The following is a 16,580-nucleotide window of genomic DNA, read 5'->3' on the forward strand; positions in this document are numbered from 1 at the left end:
CATGTAAGGGAATATTACTTATGAAATATACCGTCATAAAATAAGATGAACAGGTCTGAAACACATGGAGACATGGCCGACTCACTGACACACCTTTCAAACACTAAGAAACGGGACTATAATGTTTTATTTATTAAAATATAAAAGGTTAAAAAGTTTCTGCCATAGTTAAGGCTTTCTAGAGGGGAAAATTTTAATTTATTAATAGTAGAATGCACAAGTGTAGTATTTTTTGAGTGCATTTCCTTTCCATATGCTAGATGTGTACAATAGCTCAAACATCACTTTCACAATTACTTTCTTTTCACTTCTTTGTCACTGATCTGACATTAAACAAATTTAACTTTACTCTTTAAATACATTTCTGACATGAAATCCTATCTAAATGTCATTTTTGAATACCTGCCAAATTAGTAAGGTCTATAGCTTTACATGAGATAATTAGTCCAACAGAAAACACAAGAAGTCGGCTATTTGTCACAGATATCACACAAGTGGGATTCGGATACAGTGGGGGAAAGGTGCTTGAAAATACACACCACTTCTGTTTGCAAGGCCATTTACAGGAATCCAGATAGTGCACGTGTTAAAAAGGCGGGGGTGGGAGCAATGCCCAATAACCCTTCGTGCGATTGGGAGAGACACTGAAACAGAAAAACCTAGACAACTTATTGCATTCTAATGCCGTTCTCCAGTGTAAATCAAAATTTTATTTTTTGTAAAATGGATACAATAATAGAATGTTAATCTACATTATTTGCTTGCCATAGTCAGGCATTTCTCTGTAAATTTCAATACACTTTGCTATTTTGAGAGCAAAGGGAAATCAGTCTAGCCACTAACATCAAGCTCAAAGAAGTATAAGGATGCTATTTCATGAAAACATCCTAATCTTGATTCTACTTATGCTGCTTGAAAAGCTAGAAATTCCAAACTCCAAGAAGGAAAAGGAAAACAAGAATCCTGGTTGCACTGCTGCTATTTTGCATAGAATCAAAACTCTGGGTTCCATGCTGTCATTTGTTAACAAAGCGGCAGAGTGTTCTGAGCAAAGCGCATGAGGCCTAATACCCATTCCTGGTTGTGATACAAAAGCTAAGAGGTATCTGGTCTCCTTTTTTAAGACCCAAGATGAGGAGAAAATGAATGGAGTCAAAGGTCATTGTTGGAGCTAATTTTAATTCCAGACTAGTAATTTAGGAAAGAGGGAAGGAGGTCGAATACAGGGAATGAGGTCGAATACAAGGAGAAAGTTGCGGGACCAGGGCACTTAATTTATGCCTGAGTCAAGTATCCAGTAGGCCAACAGCAGGTAAACTGGAACCATCAGGTCTGGAGAAGCCCTTTAGTTTTGCAACTCGGGTAAAGCTGGTGGAGACGTTCAGATTCTTTCTCCCATGTGGTTAGGGAAACAGAGGGGCCATTTCGGGGTCGGCCATATTGGATGATCGTAACTTGCTAGTATTTCTATATAGTACATATACAAAAAATAAAAGACTTCAGCCTAATTTAATGCCATGCTTTTATATTGGAAAGGGTTCTTCATATGGCTACAGATGAAAATCCCAAATGTAATAAACTTTTGCTAACTTTTGAGTGCACTCATGATGACCTTTGGTTTTCAAGTTCTGAAAAAAATGTATTTGGCTCCTGTGATATATCCATTAACCCACTCTCTTAAGCAGATGAGTAATATATGCACACTCTTTCAAGAACTACTATAAACTTGAATCATTATAAGACAAGAAGCACCGCAAATGTCTTCCTTACACAGTACCTTCACTTGGCACACAGAGCATGAGACATATAACACTGGCAGTTTAAATATTGAACCACAGTTTAACTTCTCAAGTGTAAGGACCAAGATGAAAACTGGCGCATCCATTAATCTAGTTAGTTATGATGGAAACAACATACAACCACAGTTAGGTAGTGGTTTATCTTTTTAATGAAGCTATAAAGCTTTCCATATCTATATCATATTAACTCTTTTACTTAACTAAAAATCACAGCTGTGTTTACCATTTTAAACTACGTCTGGGGGAAGGTAAGTAATACACACTTGACAGCTACTGAAAACTACACAGATGGCAATTTCTTCAACCCTTTGTTACAGCAAAAGAGAAGGAAAGAAGGGGAAAAAAAGCCCTCTTAATGAATATCAACTCTCAAGCCTCACATGGAACTCTAGTGCTGTTAAACAAGTAGCCAAGACACAAACACCCAGCTTGGGTCACTGAAACTTCAAAAGAAGAAACAACTGAGGCTAATTCTTGATTTAATTTTGAGGACCCATGCAAAATTCAGCTACAAACATTCAAACTAGTCTGGATGCCTAGTTCCAGCACTGGGTTGAAGCCAAAATCAAAGCAAAATGTGTGTATTTTAAGAGTGTATTTCTAGAAGTTTTGCATGTAACCATTTTATTTTGCTTCAGGAGATTTAAGGAGGTCACAGCTTAATCACCTTGCATTAAGCCCATCGTTTTCAGGCTCTGAATTGCAATGGCAAGTTTGTGTCACGCTGTCTTTCCTATTCCTCGTCGTGTTTATATTTCTTTCACTTCAAAGCAGAGTAGATGCACAGTATATCAAGTAAATAAGTTAGTGCACTCAATTCATACTCAGTTAAGGTGAAAATGGCAAGTGTAAGAACTATAAGGGATAATTTTTTTATAAATGTCAATGGCACTTGGTAAATGTTGATGAAAATAAACAGTAATTTCACGAAGAAAATTGTATGGTATTTCTTTCTCACCTTCATTTAAAAAAATAACGGAAAGGGCTTTGGTTTCCATTTTTGTTCTCCTTGTCTAAATACACTAAGAAGTTTGAAGAAATGGTTAAAAAATGTAATGCAAGGATCTTTATGAACTATTTGAAGCATGCCACTCAAAATAAACCCCAAATCTGGAGTAAACAAAAAAGTCCTTGCATTTGTGTGTATCTATCCACTATGCGGGTCTGAATCCCAGCTTTCTCAACTAAAGAAACAATAAAGTGGTATTTTTGTGACCCTAATGAAGTACAGTAATTTCACTGACTTTTGAAATAAGGCAGCTAATTTGGAGGGAGGTAACAGTCCCAACAGTACAGATTAAGGGAAGGGAAGCATTTATTTTTTGGAGGCATCCCCTGGATCCACTGGGGCTGAGATGATACAGAACCACACGCTCCTCACCCTCCTTAATTCAGCTCTTCCTTCACAGCCTCCCCAGTTTTTTCACCTTGGAACTCAAGCCTGTATCAACCTGCATCTCCAGTACTGTCCCGAAGACCTCTGTGGCAGGCTTGTGTTGGAAAGAGCAAGTGGCCTTCACCGGCTTTGACTTCTCTGAATTTAGGCGTTCCTAAGTCAGGCTGGTGTTTGTGCCCTTCCCTTATAGGCCGATTCATAAAAGGATACTAAAACTTGATGTTTTTTCCTTTTCATCTCAATTTATGATAATGAGAAGTGCAGCTACAGAGCAAAATAAAAAAATTTTTAAAAGTGGAAACTGAATCTTGCTCAGCCAGAAGCTTGGGTTGCACTGCTAATGATTTTGTCAGCGTGACTTTGTGCAAAATATCCTCAAGAAGGCTCTGGCTCATTTTCAAAGTAACCAAAAAAACACAAAAACCAAAAAACAAACAAACAATAGCCAATGATGCATGTCTGGCAAATCAAAAACAAGCCTGTCGCCTGTTGTATGTGTATATTTGTTATATACACGTGTCGTGCATAACAAAACAAATGTAGTGTGTGAATCGTGAATATTTGAAAAAGCATTGGTTTTCTTATTTTCCATTTCCAAGTCTAGATCGAAGCAATCTTGTTTTAGAAATGGATAATTGCAATGAAAATGAGCCTGAGATATGTTAAAAGGCCGCCCCTGTAAACATTTCCTCAAAGGGAACAGTAGCAGTTGAGTATGTATCAGTTACTCATACTATTCATCACTATAGCAATGCTTTATAAAAGACAAACAGCTTATTTCTAGGCTGTCAGGGACTTCTAGAATATTGATGTTGTTGTTAGAAACAATCCTCTGTAATCCAGTCCCAGGTTGAAATCTGATCTGGCCTTCACCAGCAGGCATTCACTAGGTCTTCTGCTCTGCGGCTGTTGCGGTCTGGGAAGGGGCTTCTGGCTTCATGATCTGGTAAGTGATGAGATACTCTGGGTATGCCTGGGAAGGACAAGAAGAAAAACAAATCACCCTTCTAGTAGGCACAATATTAAAGCCTTACCGAATGTGGAAGCCTCAAAGGCTGTTAATCGTGACCAATTTTCTATATAGACTCAGTTTCTTAATAGGCGCCTGAACAATTTGAGGTTCACCTACTTAACTGTAAATAAATGTGTATAAACCCTACAATCTAGAAAACTGAATGTTATTTCTACTTTGAATACTGTAAATTAAACTCCATTCATCCTTTATTAGAGAGCCATGTGTCATAAGCAGGGAAACTAAGGCCCGAGGTGGCACTAATATCTTTCTTTTTCACCTCACAGAGCATTAGTGCTGTCACATAGCGTGTGTTCAATAAAAGTTTGCTAAATGAAAGAAAAATTTTGCTGAATCCAGTCCAAATTAATCATAGAAGATGATGTAACCCACTGAGCTAGGAGGAGTAAGGGTGAGATGTACTGAGTCACCAATAACCCAGAAACAACAGTTTGGGAACAATTTTTAAAAACTGACTACTCAAAGGCATCATTTACGGGAGAGATAAGGGCTCCGATTTAGACTGGCCTCCTTCATATTCTCTTTCTCTTTTTTCTTGCAGTCAGTAAAACACAAGGCTGTGTCTGGAATGGGAAGAGTACTTCTTGGTGGGAGCAGGAAAAAGGAGGCTGATCAGAGGAAGCTGCTAAAAACCTAACCAGAAATTGCAACGAAGGCAGCAATTTGGAAGGAGAGGTAGGACACCCCTTAGTGAGTAGACTACATAGGAATTCTTCAGCCCTAACTATAACATGACGATGAAACTAGACTCAGTAAGAAGACTCTTGGGTGAGCAAAGTGTTTTGGGGACCAAAAATAGTTTGTTCAATGCTGACCAACAAATTACTTGCATATAGATACAGGATAAGATAGTAAAAGGAAAGAAGGATAAGTAAAAACTGAATAGTAATATTAGGATTTTTGTGAGAACTAAATGCAAAAGTCTTAGAATAGGTTTGGCATAGTAAGGATCTATTATTGTTATTATTTTTATTAGTATTCATTAGAGAGTACTCCCTCCTAAAAGCTCTCAGCAAGGACTTTAAAAATAACAAAAAACCATAAATATGTTAAGTTCTGTCTCTCTCTCTCTATATATATGTATGTATATATGGAACCATTCATAATATTCTTTTCCATAATTCCAGTCTGCTCTGATTTTAGTTAAAAACAACAACAGTTTCTATTTTAGTACATTTAGTGGGAAGAAACGAAGATTGAAAATCTCTCCTGACTTTCCAATCTGAAATCTCAGTAACCAGTCTGTACTTTTATTTTTGTGAGAATATTACAGTTTCTCACAAAAGAAAGTATCTGCAGTTTTATCTTAAGACATACACTTAATTTTGAAATGGTTTACTAAAACAATCTAGGTAAAAAACCTACTTGCTAATTCTAGAGTTGAGTATAAAAAATCTAGCAAAGCTCAAATACTGGTAAAAACTGAAAATACTAATTAATCAACCAGGTGGCTTAATGGTCAAGAAAACTATTTATCACCAGCATCCGTGTATTGAGCATCTACCACATAAGAACACTCTGGTGTGAGATGTGGACCTGCTGTGAAGGAGCTTACCATGCAGACAGACAAAAACAGGAGAAATGTAAAAAGAACGCAGGCTGGCATATGCTGAGTGTCAAAAATGAGTGGACGCCCACTCCTACTTCCTTTTGTCCGAGTGAAGTTTAATATCTATAATACTTTCTACGACATTTTACTTGCGGAAAAGCTGTTGAAGCAAAGGAGTCAGTAGTGCCAGTGTCTGCATTTAGGTAGCTCATGATTTAAGGGGATCCCTGACACATGTCCATCTTAGTCAGGTGGATTCTAAGATTCTAATGGCATGAGTTACTTAAAGGTCCTTATCTAAATGCTCCCGGTTCCTAATGATTAGGCTACTGAATTGTTTCTGTGTATCCTTTAAGTTACTAATTAATCAATCACAGTCCAGAGGGATTAAAGGTAAGGGAATTACTAAACTGCAGAACTAGAAGGGCCTCAGATGGACCAAAAACCATCATTTTCGGTCAAGTCACTTTAAATCCATGCTGGTTATACCAGCATAGGATGTATGTATGTATTTATTTACTTATTTTTTAAATACACAACCACTAACTCATTTTCTGAATTAATTTTCTTCTTAATCCAAATCCCTAACACTAAAATTTAAATTCAAATGCTCTCAGTTTATGTCTCATAGAGGTGAGGAAGGGACCGTCATGCTCTCTTGAATGATTCTGTACATTTGGAAACCATTTTAGAAATCATTCTATTCTACAGTCTTTTCTTCTCCAGGTTAAGTAATTCTGCATTGTTCACATCAGTTCAGTAAAGTAGCTGAAATCTCTGGAGCAACCAATGAGCAGAGAACACCTCTCCTTCATGTCTAATGTGAAGTTTAAAGTACAACATACACAAATGCCACTGACATCTTAACTCCAATCATATGTTATAATCAGAGCCACTTTTCTTTCCGAGTACAGTTCAGTTAACCTTCAATATATCTTTTCAATCTTCAAGAAAGAAACAATCCCACCAATAACGAATACTACTACTCAAATCATCCTCAATCAAAAACACATAAAACATGTGTGTGTTTTTGAAAGTTAAACATTAAGAGTGAAAGATGATTTAGAGCATGACTAAGGAGAATGAAATAAAAGTTAGCAAAGGAAAACTTCCTTATAAAATCAGCAAAAACTGCTCATGAGAAAGTACTCAATTAGCAGACACTAGAGTTAACACGATCATGTGTACAAGTATACCTGAATATGGAAGAGCAATTATCCTCCCCTGAAATAAAATAAATGCTGAGTGCATTTCTTTATTCAGGCATTTTTTTCTTTCAAATAAGTTTTGTACTAATCACTCTCTAAAATTATTTCATCAGAGACTGACTAAACTATGAAGTCAAATTTTACCTGGGAGATGGTTAGTTAGTAAATTTCAGAAAAGTAAACTTATACTTATCTTCTAAGTATTCATTATTATTTCTTTGTACCCAATTATGAAATAAATATTCACCACTACAGATAACTTATATTTAAAATATATGGTAAAGAGAACTGAAACCACTCATTAATGCCCAGTGATAACCACTTATGTTGTGGGTAAATCAGAGATAACTTATAGTATATTTAAAATATATGGTAAAGAGAACTGAAACCACTCATTATCACCCAGTGATAACCATATTCTTATGTTGTGGGTGAATAAATCACTCATTAATACCTGGTGATAACCATATTCTTATGTTGTGGGTGAATCTATGTTTGGTATATATTATGTAAATGTTAAAAAATACCAGACATATGAATATATTAAAATTTATTTAACAATTCTACTTTTGCTGAATATTTAGGTTGTTTAAATTTTTTATTATGATACTCAAGACAGTGATGACTATTCATATATTCATGTATATAGTGTGTGTGTGACTATCACTGATTATTCCAATACAAATTTCTAGAAGTATAATTACTGAATAAAAGTAAAAAAAAGCTTCTTTTCTAGAAGTTTAAGGTTTATGATTTAAACAGAAAAATATGATAAATTTATTCCTTCCTTTTTAAAAACTTTTTATTTGGAAACAGCTACCAACTTACAAATAAGTTGCAAAGATTAAAATGGTACCAAAAACAGCTACATAACCTTACCCAGATCTACCTTTGGGAAGGTTTTATTTATCTCATTTGCTTTATCATTTGCCCCTTCCCTGTCTCTGTATACTAGATACACCCACACCCACACATACACACACACACACACACTTGCTTTATCATTTGCCCCTTCCCTGTCTCTGTATACTAGATACACCCACACCCACACATACACACACACACACACACACACACTTGCTTTATCATTTGCCCCTTCCCTGTCTCTGTATACCAGATACACCCACACATACACACACACACACACACACACACATATGCATTTTCCCCAAAACGTTTACAAGTTATATACATCATCATGGTCCTTTATCCCTAAATATGCCAGTACATATTTTCTAAGCATAGAGATATTGCCTTACGTAAGTACAGAATCAACCTTAAAATTTTACATTGATATAATCCTTTTATTTAATGTCCATATTCCAATTCTGTCAGTTGATCTAATAATGTACTTTCTCTTCCAATACTGGATGCAGTTTGGGGGTAGAAGGTTAACTTAGTTTTCATGTCTCTTGGGCCTGATGCAATCTGGAAAGTTAGCACAGCCTTTCTGTCTTTTATAATATTAACATTTTGGAAGAATACAATCTTTCAACATTAAAAAAAGTAAAACATTCCTCATTTTGATTAGACTTACATCATGTATTTTTGGCTGGAATGCTGCAGAGATGTCGTGCCTTTAGAGTATCCACCTAGAGAGACAATATAAGCCTATCTGTCCCTCACTGGTGATGTTGATTCTGATTGTCTGGTCAAGGCACTGTCCCCTTTCTCCAATATGTAATTACTACTCCCCCCAGCCCCCGTTGAAAGTAAGTTTGTAATAAGAAAACCACGCAAATATTCTGCTCCTTAGTGAAACAGTCCCCATATTTAGCATCCATTAATAATTCTTGCCTGGTCTAATAATGGGTACATGATGAGTCCCATGTCATCCCTCCGTCCTTCCCTCCACCCCTCCTTCCCTCTCCCTCCCTCTTTCTCTCTCCCTCCCTCTTTCTCTCTCTCTCTCTCCCTCCGTCCCTCTCTCTCTCTCCCTCCGTCCCTCTCTCTCTCTTCCTCCGTCCCTCTCTCTCCCTCCCTCCGTCCCTCTCCCTCCCTCCCTCCCTCCGTCCCTCTTTCTCTCTCCCTCCCTCCCTCCCTCTTTCTCTCTCCCTCCCTCCCTCTTTCTCTCTCCCTCCCTCCGTCCCTCTTTCTCTCTCCCTCCCTCCGTCCCTCTTTCTCTCTCCCTCCCTCCGTCCCTCTTTCTCTCTCCCTCCCTCCGTCCCTCTTTCTCTCTCCCTCCCTCCGTCCCTCTTTCTCTCTCCCTCCCTCCGTCCCTCTTTCTCTCTCCCTCTCTCTCCCCCTCTGCCTCCCTTCTTCCCCCTCCCTCCTTCCATCCCTCTCCCTCCCTTCCCCTCCATCCCTCCCTACCTCCGTCTCCTCTCTCTCCCTCCCTCTCTCCCTACCCCCCATCCCTCTGCCTATCCCTTCTTCCCTCCCTTACTCCCTCTCTCACTGCCTCCCTCCCTCTCCCCTTCTCTCCCTGTCTCCCTCTGCCTCCCTACACCTCTCTCTCCCTCACTCCATCCTCCTCACTCCCTCTTCCTCCCTCTCCCTCCCTCTCTCACTCTCCCCCTCTCCCTCCCTCTCTCACTCTCCCTCTCCCTCTCTCACTCTCCCCCTCTGCCTCCCTCTCTCACTCTCCCCCTCTGCCTCCCTCTCTCCCTTACTCTCCCCCTCTCCCTCCCTCTCTCCCATTCCCTCCCTTGCTCACTCTCCCCCTCTCCCCCTCTCCCTCTCCCCCTTCCCTCCCTCTACCCCCTCCTCCCTCCCCCTCTCTCCTCCCTCACTCTCCCACCTCCCTCTCTCACTCTCCCTCTCACACTCTCCTCTCCCTCTCCCTCTCTCTCCCTCTCCCTCCCTCTCTGTCTCCCTCTCTCACTCTCTCCCTCTGCCTCCCTCTCACTCTCCCCACTCCCTCCCTCTCACTCTCTCCCCACTCCCTCCCTCTCCCTCTGCCTCCCTACACCTCTCTTTCCCTCACTCATTCTGTTGTCCCTCCCTCCCTCCCTCTCTCTCCCTCTCCCTCCCTTCCATCCTCACTCTCTCTCCCTTCCTTCAGCTCTCTCTCTCCCTCTCTCCCTTCCTTCCTCTTTCTCCCTTCCTCCAGTCCTTCCTCTCTCCCTCGCTTCCTCCCTTCCTTCCTCTCTCCCTCACTTCCTCCCTCTCTCTCCCTCCCTCTGCCTCCCTCTCTCACTCTCTCCCTCTGCCTCCCTACACCTCTTTCCCTCACTCCCTCCTCCTCACTCATTCCCTCGTCCCTCCCTCCCTCTCTTCCACCCTCTCCCTCCCTCCCTCCCTCATCTCACTTCCTTCCTCCATCTCTCCTCCTGCCCTTCCTCTCTCTCCCTCCCTTCCTTCCTCTCTCTCTCTGCCTCCCTTCTATCCTCACTCTCCCTCCCTTCTTTCGGCTCTCTCTCTCCCTCTCTCCCTTCCTCTTCACTTCCTTCTTTCTCTCTCTCCCCTTCCATTCCGTGTCTCTCTCCCCCTCCCTTCCTTCCTCTCTCTCACTCTCTCCTTTCCTTCCTTCTTCTTTCTTTCCCTTCCTTCCTCTCTCTAGCTCTCCCTCCCTTCCTTCCTCTCCCTCCCTCTCTCAATCCCTTCCTCCTCTTTCTCCCTTCATTCCTCCTTCTTTCTCTGTCCCTCCTTCCCTCCCTCTTTTCTATCTTCCTCTCTCCCTCCCTTCATTCCCCCTTCTCCCTTCCTTCCTCTCTGTCTCCCTCCCTTCCTCCCCACCTTCCTTTTTCTCTCTCCTTCCTCCATTCCTTCTTTCTCCCTCCATTCCTCCTTCTCCATCCTTCCCTCCCTCCCCTTCTCTTTCCCTCCCTTCCTTCTGCTCTCTCTCCCTCCTTTCCTTTCTCTCCCTCCCTACCTTCCTCTCTCAATCCCTTCCTCCCTCCCTACCTTCCTCCTTTCTCCCTCCATTCATTCCTCTTTATCTGTTCCTCCCTCCTTCCCTCTCTCCCTCCCTCACTTCCTTTCCCTCTCTCTCCATCTTCCTCTCTCCCTCGCTATCTCCCTCCCTTTCTTCTGTCTCTCTCCTTCCCTTCCTTCCTCTCCCTCCCTTCCTCCCTCTCTCCATTTCTTCCTCTCTCCAGCTCTCCCTCCCTTCCTTCTCTTCCTCTCTCTTTCCCTTCTCTCTCTCCCCCTCCCTCACTCTCTCTCCCTTCCTCCCCATCTCTCCCTCCCTTCTTCACTCTTCCTCCCTCCCTCTTCCTCCCTTCTTCTCTCTTCCTCCCTCCCTTCCTTCATTCTCCCTTCCTTCCTCTTTCTCTCCTTCCCTTCCTTCCTCCCTCTACCTCTCCCTCCTTTCCTCCCCCCTCCACTTCCCTTCTCGTTTCTCTCTCTCCCTCCCTCCTTTCCTTCCTCTCACTTTCTCCCTTCCTTCCTTCCTCTCCCCCTCCCTTCCTTCCTCTCTCTCCCTCCCTTCTTTCCTCTCACTCTTTCTCCCTTCCTTCCTCTCTCTCCCTCCCTCCCTTCATTCCTCTCCCTCCCTTTTGCTCTTTCTCCCTTCCTTCCTTCCTCTCTCTCCCTCCCGCTTCCTTCCTCTTTCTCCCTTCCTCTCTCTCTCTCTCCCTTTCTATCTCCCTTCTCTCCCCTTTTCCCTCCCTTTCCTCTCCTTCTCTTTCCTCCCTCCCTCTCATTCCTTCCCTCCCTCCCTCATTCCTTCCCTCCCTCCCTTCATCCCTCTCCCATCCTCCCTCTCTCTTCCTCCCTCATTTCCTTCCTCTCTCCCTCTTTTCTCTTTCACTCCCTCCCTCTCTCCTTCCTTTCTATCTCTCCCTCCCTTCCTCCCTCTCTCCTTCCTTTCTATCTCTCCCTCCCTCCCCCCCTCTCTCCTTCCCTTCTATCTTTCCCTCCCTTCATCCATTCCTCCCTCTCTCTCTGTCTCCTTCCCTATCTCTCCCTCACTACCTTCATCTCTCTGTCTCCCCTGCTTCCTTCCTCTCTCCCTCCATCCCTTCCTCCCTCCCTGCCTTCCGTTCTCCCTCACTTCCTCTCTCCCTCCCTCCCTTCTGCTCTCCCTCCCTCCCATCCTTCTTCTCTCTAGCCCTCCCTCCCTTCCTATCTCCTTCCCTTCCTCTCTCTCCTCCCCTCCCTCCCTTCCTCTCTCTCCTCCCCTCCCTCCCTTCCTCTCTCCATCCCTTCCTCCCTTTCTTCCTCCCTTTTTCTCCCTCTATTCCTCCTTCTTTCTGTTCCTCCCTTCCTTCCTCTCTCTTCCTCTCCCTCCCTCCCTCCATTCCTCCCTCTCTTTCTCCCTCCATTCCTCCCTTTCTCTGTCCCTCCTTCCCTCCCTCTGTCCTTCCCTCCCTTTTCTCCCTCCCTTCCTTCCACTCTCTCTCCCTCCCTTCTGCTCTCTAGCTCTCTCTCCTTCCCTTCCTTCTTCTCTCCCTCCTTCATTCCCCCTTCTCCCTTCCTCCCCCCTCTACTTCCCTTCTCCTCTCTCTCTTCCTACCTTCCTTTTCTCTCTCCTTCCTCCAATCCTTCGTCCATTGCCCTCCCTTCCTCTTTCTCCCTCCCTCCCTTCCTCTCTCGCTTTCTCCCTTCCTGCCTCTCCCCTCCATTCATCCCTCCCTCTTTCCTTCCTCTCTTCCTCCTTCCTTCTTTCCTCTCTCCCTTTCTCTCTTCCTTCCTCTCTCTCGCTTTCTCCCTTGCATCCTCTCTCACTCTTTCTCCCTCTCTCTCCCCTTCTTTCCTTCCCTTTATCTCTCTTTCTTCCCCCTTCTTCTCTTCCTCCTTTCCTTTCCTCTCTCCCTCCCTTCCTTAGTCTCTCTCCCTTTCTTTCCCTCCCTTTCTGTCTCTCCCTTCCTCTCTCTCCCTCCTTCCTTCCCTTCCTATCCCGCTTTCATTTCCTTTTTTCCTCTCCCTCCTTCCTCTCTCTCTCCTTTCCTTCCTCTCACTCCCTCCCTTCCTTCTTCTCTCCCTCCCTTCCTTCCTCTTTTTCTCCCTTGCTCTCTCTCCCTCTCTTCCTTCCTCCCTCTCTCCCTTCTTCCACTCTCTCTCCCTCCTTTCTTCTCTCTTCCTTCCTTCCTCTCTCCTACCTCCCTCCCTTCCTCCTTTCCTCGCTCTCTCCCTCCCTTCCTTCTTCACTCTCTCTTCCTCCCTCACTTCCTTCTTTCCTCTCTCTTTTCTCTCCCTCCTTTCCTTCCTGTCTATCTCTCTCTCTCCCTCTCCCTCCCTTCCTTGGTTTCTCTCTCTCATATACACACACATGCTTATATTAATACTTACCCATAAATTTACATGGGTGTACACACACACACGTTAGAAACCATGAGATCATAGTAATACTTCCAATTTCAGTCCACCCTTAGAGTCTTTCTTACCTTCTCCATTCCATATTTGTATGTCCCTTCTTCTACCATGAGAACTTTGGCTCCTCAAATCAATACATCAACACATCCACTCATGTGCGCAATCCTATAATATACCTAAGAGTTTCACTGTTTTGCCCACAGTATCGCCATCAACAGATTTACTAAAAGGAGTTCAGGATTCCTTTGTCAGTCTTCCCCCAACAGCATTCCCTACCCTGCCCGTGACTGAAGGCATAGTGTAAAATACTGTCTTCATAGGTTATATATATTTAGTTATTTCCTTCTTTATTTTTCTCTTTTAGTGTAGTTATGGTATTCATTTGAAATTCAGTTACATTCAGACAAATTGTTTTTGTTTTTGGACAAATCCTGTGGCATGTACATCCACGAAGACCCACTAATAGCAGCTGCCCTGGCATGCTGCACATGAAGTGGCACAAGGCATTAGTTCAGAGCCGCAGGCCTCAAAACGACATGAGGGCCCAAGCCTTTGTTTCTCAGCTGCCCTCTTGTTCACACTGTTATGTGGCTGACAGCTACTAATGGGTTTTATGTAAAAAGTTGATGTCAAAGAATTATTTTGATACCTTTATTTTGTATCTGAAGTAATTAATACTAGCATACTGTGTGGTGGATATTTCATTGAAAAGTTTCTCAAGTTTTACATGGTCTCTATGCTCTATTGACATGTTTGTGAACTTGGTTATGCTTGTTTGATGAGTAACATACCTGTTCTCCTCTGTAGATGACATATTCAGCATATGCCAGCCCATTGACGCTCGGTCTACCAATGACTGAGTGGTGCCCTGGAGGCGCGTGGGCCATTTTCATGGTGCTAAACTGCAGAAAGGATTTCCCAAGGGTCACTCTACAGAAGAGCATTTGTCTAAGGAAAAAGAAAAAAACAATGCTTTGAAGGAAGCTTTAAATCTTACAATAATATAACTGCTAGGTCTATTAATTTTTTAAAATTTAACATAAGGCAAGCTAATTTAAATGTCATTTTCAGATTTATGAGTAGGAATGGGATGGAATTTGATATAATGATTTACTATAAACAGTTACCAGACTCAATAGTTACACTTAAAGTTTAAAGTAGTTTTGGTATGGCTTAGGAACTGGCCACAGAAAATGCCTGCTAGGGAGATCAAGACCATCCTGGCTAACACAGTAAAAACCCCGTCTCTACTAAAAATACAAAAAATTAGCCGAGCGTGGTGGTGGGCGCCTGTAGTCCCAGCTACTTGGGAGGCTGAGGCAGGAGAATGGCATGAACCCCGGAGGCGGAGCTTGCAGTGAGCCGAGATCGCACCACTGCACTCCAGCAGCTACTTGGGAGGCTGAGGCAGGAGAATGGCATGAACCCCGGAGGCAGAGCTTGCAGTGAGCCGAGATCGCACCACTGCACTCCAGCCTGGGCGACAGAGCGAGACTCCGTTTCAAAAAAAAAAAAGAAAATGCCTGCCAGTAAGTTTTGCCTGGTGGAGAAAGGGAAAAAACCAGAGAAAAACTGAGCTCTTGCATGGATGGGTAGGTGGAAAGTGATGAAAATAAGCTGATGGAAACAAAACACCTGAAATTAAGATTGGGTTTATTCATTACTGGGAAAAAAGTAGAAACTGGGATGAGGTAAACAGTAGTAATAAAAGTGGATCATGAACAAAAGTACTTAGCTTAAATGTATGGCTGAAAATCATAATAGTCTGGGTGAAACATGAATTAGAGCAGATGTTAAGTATTACAGAGTAAGAAAGACTGACTGGGAAGAAAGTCTATTATATACACTAGGGGTTAAGCAAGCTATAGCCCATGGCTCAATCCAGCCTGCAATCTGGTTTTGTAAATACAATTTTATTGGCACACAACCATGCATTCATTTACATATACTCTGTGGTTGCTTTTGCACTACAAGGGCAGAATTGAGTTACTGTGACAGGGATTGTATGACCTGCAAAACCTAAAATAATTATTATATATCCCTTAAAGAAAACGTCTGCTAATCTCTAATATAAGCAATAAACATTTTTACAAATTAGTACAATTGATCCCACTGTTAAATGTAAACAGTTATAATTCAATCAAATCGTTTTTAGTAATGGAGTATAATCTTTGTGTTATAAGTAACCAGAGATTTTATTTTGAGTCAACTAAAATTTGTGCTGGATCCAGGACAACTGGGTCTTATCTGGACTGGCTTTTTGAGTTGGATGCTATTGATGATCCTCTGGGATGCTGGCTTGGTCTACTATATTCTCCTGCAGGTCCCAGAGAAAAGGGCTTTGCTCTCCATCAGAAGGAGGCTTTCTGAGCTCCATCTCTACATTTGTGGCAGTGCTACGTTGTCGTTAGATTCTCCTAGTCTCTTACATCACATAAAGGTGAACTTGACAGGCCCTGGCCTTCTGCTTCCTGTCCCAGGGTTCCCCTGTTGCTGCCGAGGCAGGAGATGATGTGGGAACTGCTCAGCCAGCGGTGAGCTGCAGCTGCAGATGGGCAAGTAGAGAGCTGGCTCAAGTCTGCTCACTGGCTTGCCTGGTGCATTGTGGTGCATTCTGCAGATGCAGCAGCCTAAATGGTAGGGGTACCAATTAGCCCTGGGGGCAAATTTTGACAAATGCAAGACAGGAGCCAGCAGACAAATTCGTCTCTTTCTCTCACTGATGTACTACTGTTGTGAGCTGCCGTAGTTCATACAGCCTCTCTGGAGATGCCTCATGGACTGAGCAATCGACTGCACTCACTATGAGACTGTGGCCAGCTCATTAATGCACCTCACTGCGGTTGCTCTGCTGTCTTCTCCACCTCAATTCCTTTTGGGCCCTCATTCCTGCTTCCCTGGGGCTGCACTGGCCAAATACTAGTCACATACTTTTGCTTGAGGCTCTGTTTTCCAGAAATCCTGGTTAAGACTTGACTTAAACTTGTGTGTCTAATTTTAATGAGCGATTGTTAATTTTCATTGAGGTTCACTTTTATTGCTTATTTAGGTTCATTTTTGTCTCCAGAGGAATTAGGTTTGAAGCAAAAAAAACCAAAAATACTTTTACATGCTATATATTCTTGAAAATTTCTCTGTATTCTTTTTTTTTTTTTTTTGAGACGGAGTCTCTCTCTGTCGCCCAGGCTGGAGTGCAGTGGCGCGATCTCGGCTCACTGCAACCTCCGCCTCCTGGGTCCTCACCATTCTCCTGCCTCAGCCTCCCGAGTAGCTTGGACTACAAGTGCCCGCCACCACGCCTGGCTAATTTTTTGTATTTTTAGTAGAGACGGGGTTTCCCCGTGTTAGCCAGGATGGTCTTAATCTCCTGACTGCATGATCCGCCTGCCTCGGCCTC

General features: G+C 42.9%; 1 protein-coding gene across 2 annotated transcripts in view; it reads right to left on the reverse strand.

The window, feature by feature from the left end:
* Positions 1 to 668: 668 nt before the first annotated feature.
* The window catches only part of TNKS (tankyrase), a 227,899-nt gene continuing 211,987 nt past the window's right edge, over positions 669 to 16,580 (reverse strand). For both annotated transcript variants that reach the window (XM_024251108.3, XM_054561190.2), the window contains 2 exons: positions 13,975 to 14,131; positions 669 to 4,168 (listed from right to left, as the gene is read on the reverse strand). In XM_024251108.3, coding sequence (XP_024106876.2) covers positions 4,082 to 4,168; positions 13,975 to 14,131 — 244 coding nt within the window. In that variant the 3' untranslated portion in view covers positions 669 to 4,081. The remainder of the gene's footprint in view (positions 4,169 to 13,974; positions 14,132 to 16,580) is intronic.

The sequence above is a fragment of the Pongo abelii genome, chromosome 7 (assembly GCF_028885655.2).
Source record: "Pongo abelii isolate AG06213 chromosome 7, NHGRI_mPonAbe1-v2.0_pri, whole genome shotgun sequence".
In the NCBI taxonomy this organism is placed as follows: Eukaryota; Metazoa; Chordata; class Mammalia; order Primates; family Hominidae; genus Pongo; species Pongo abelii.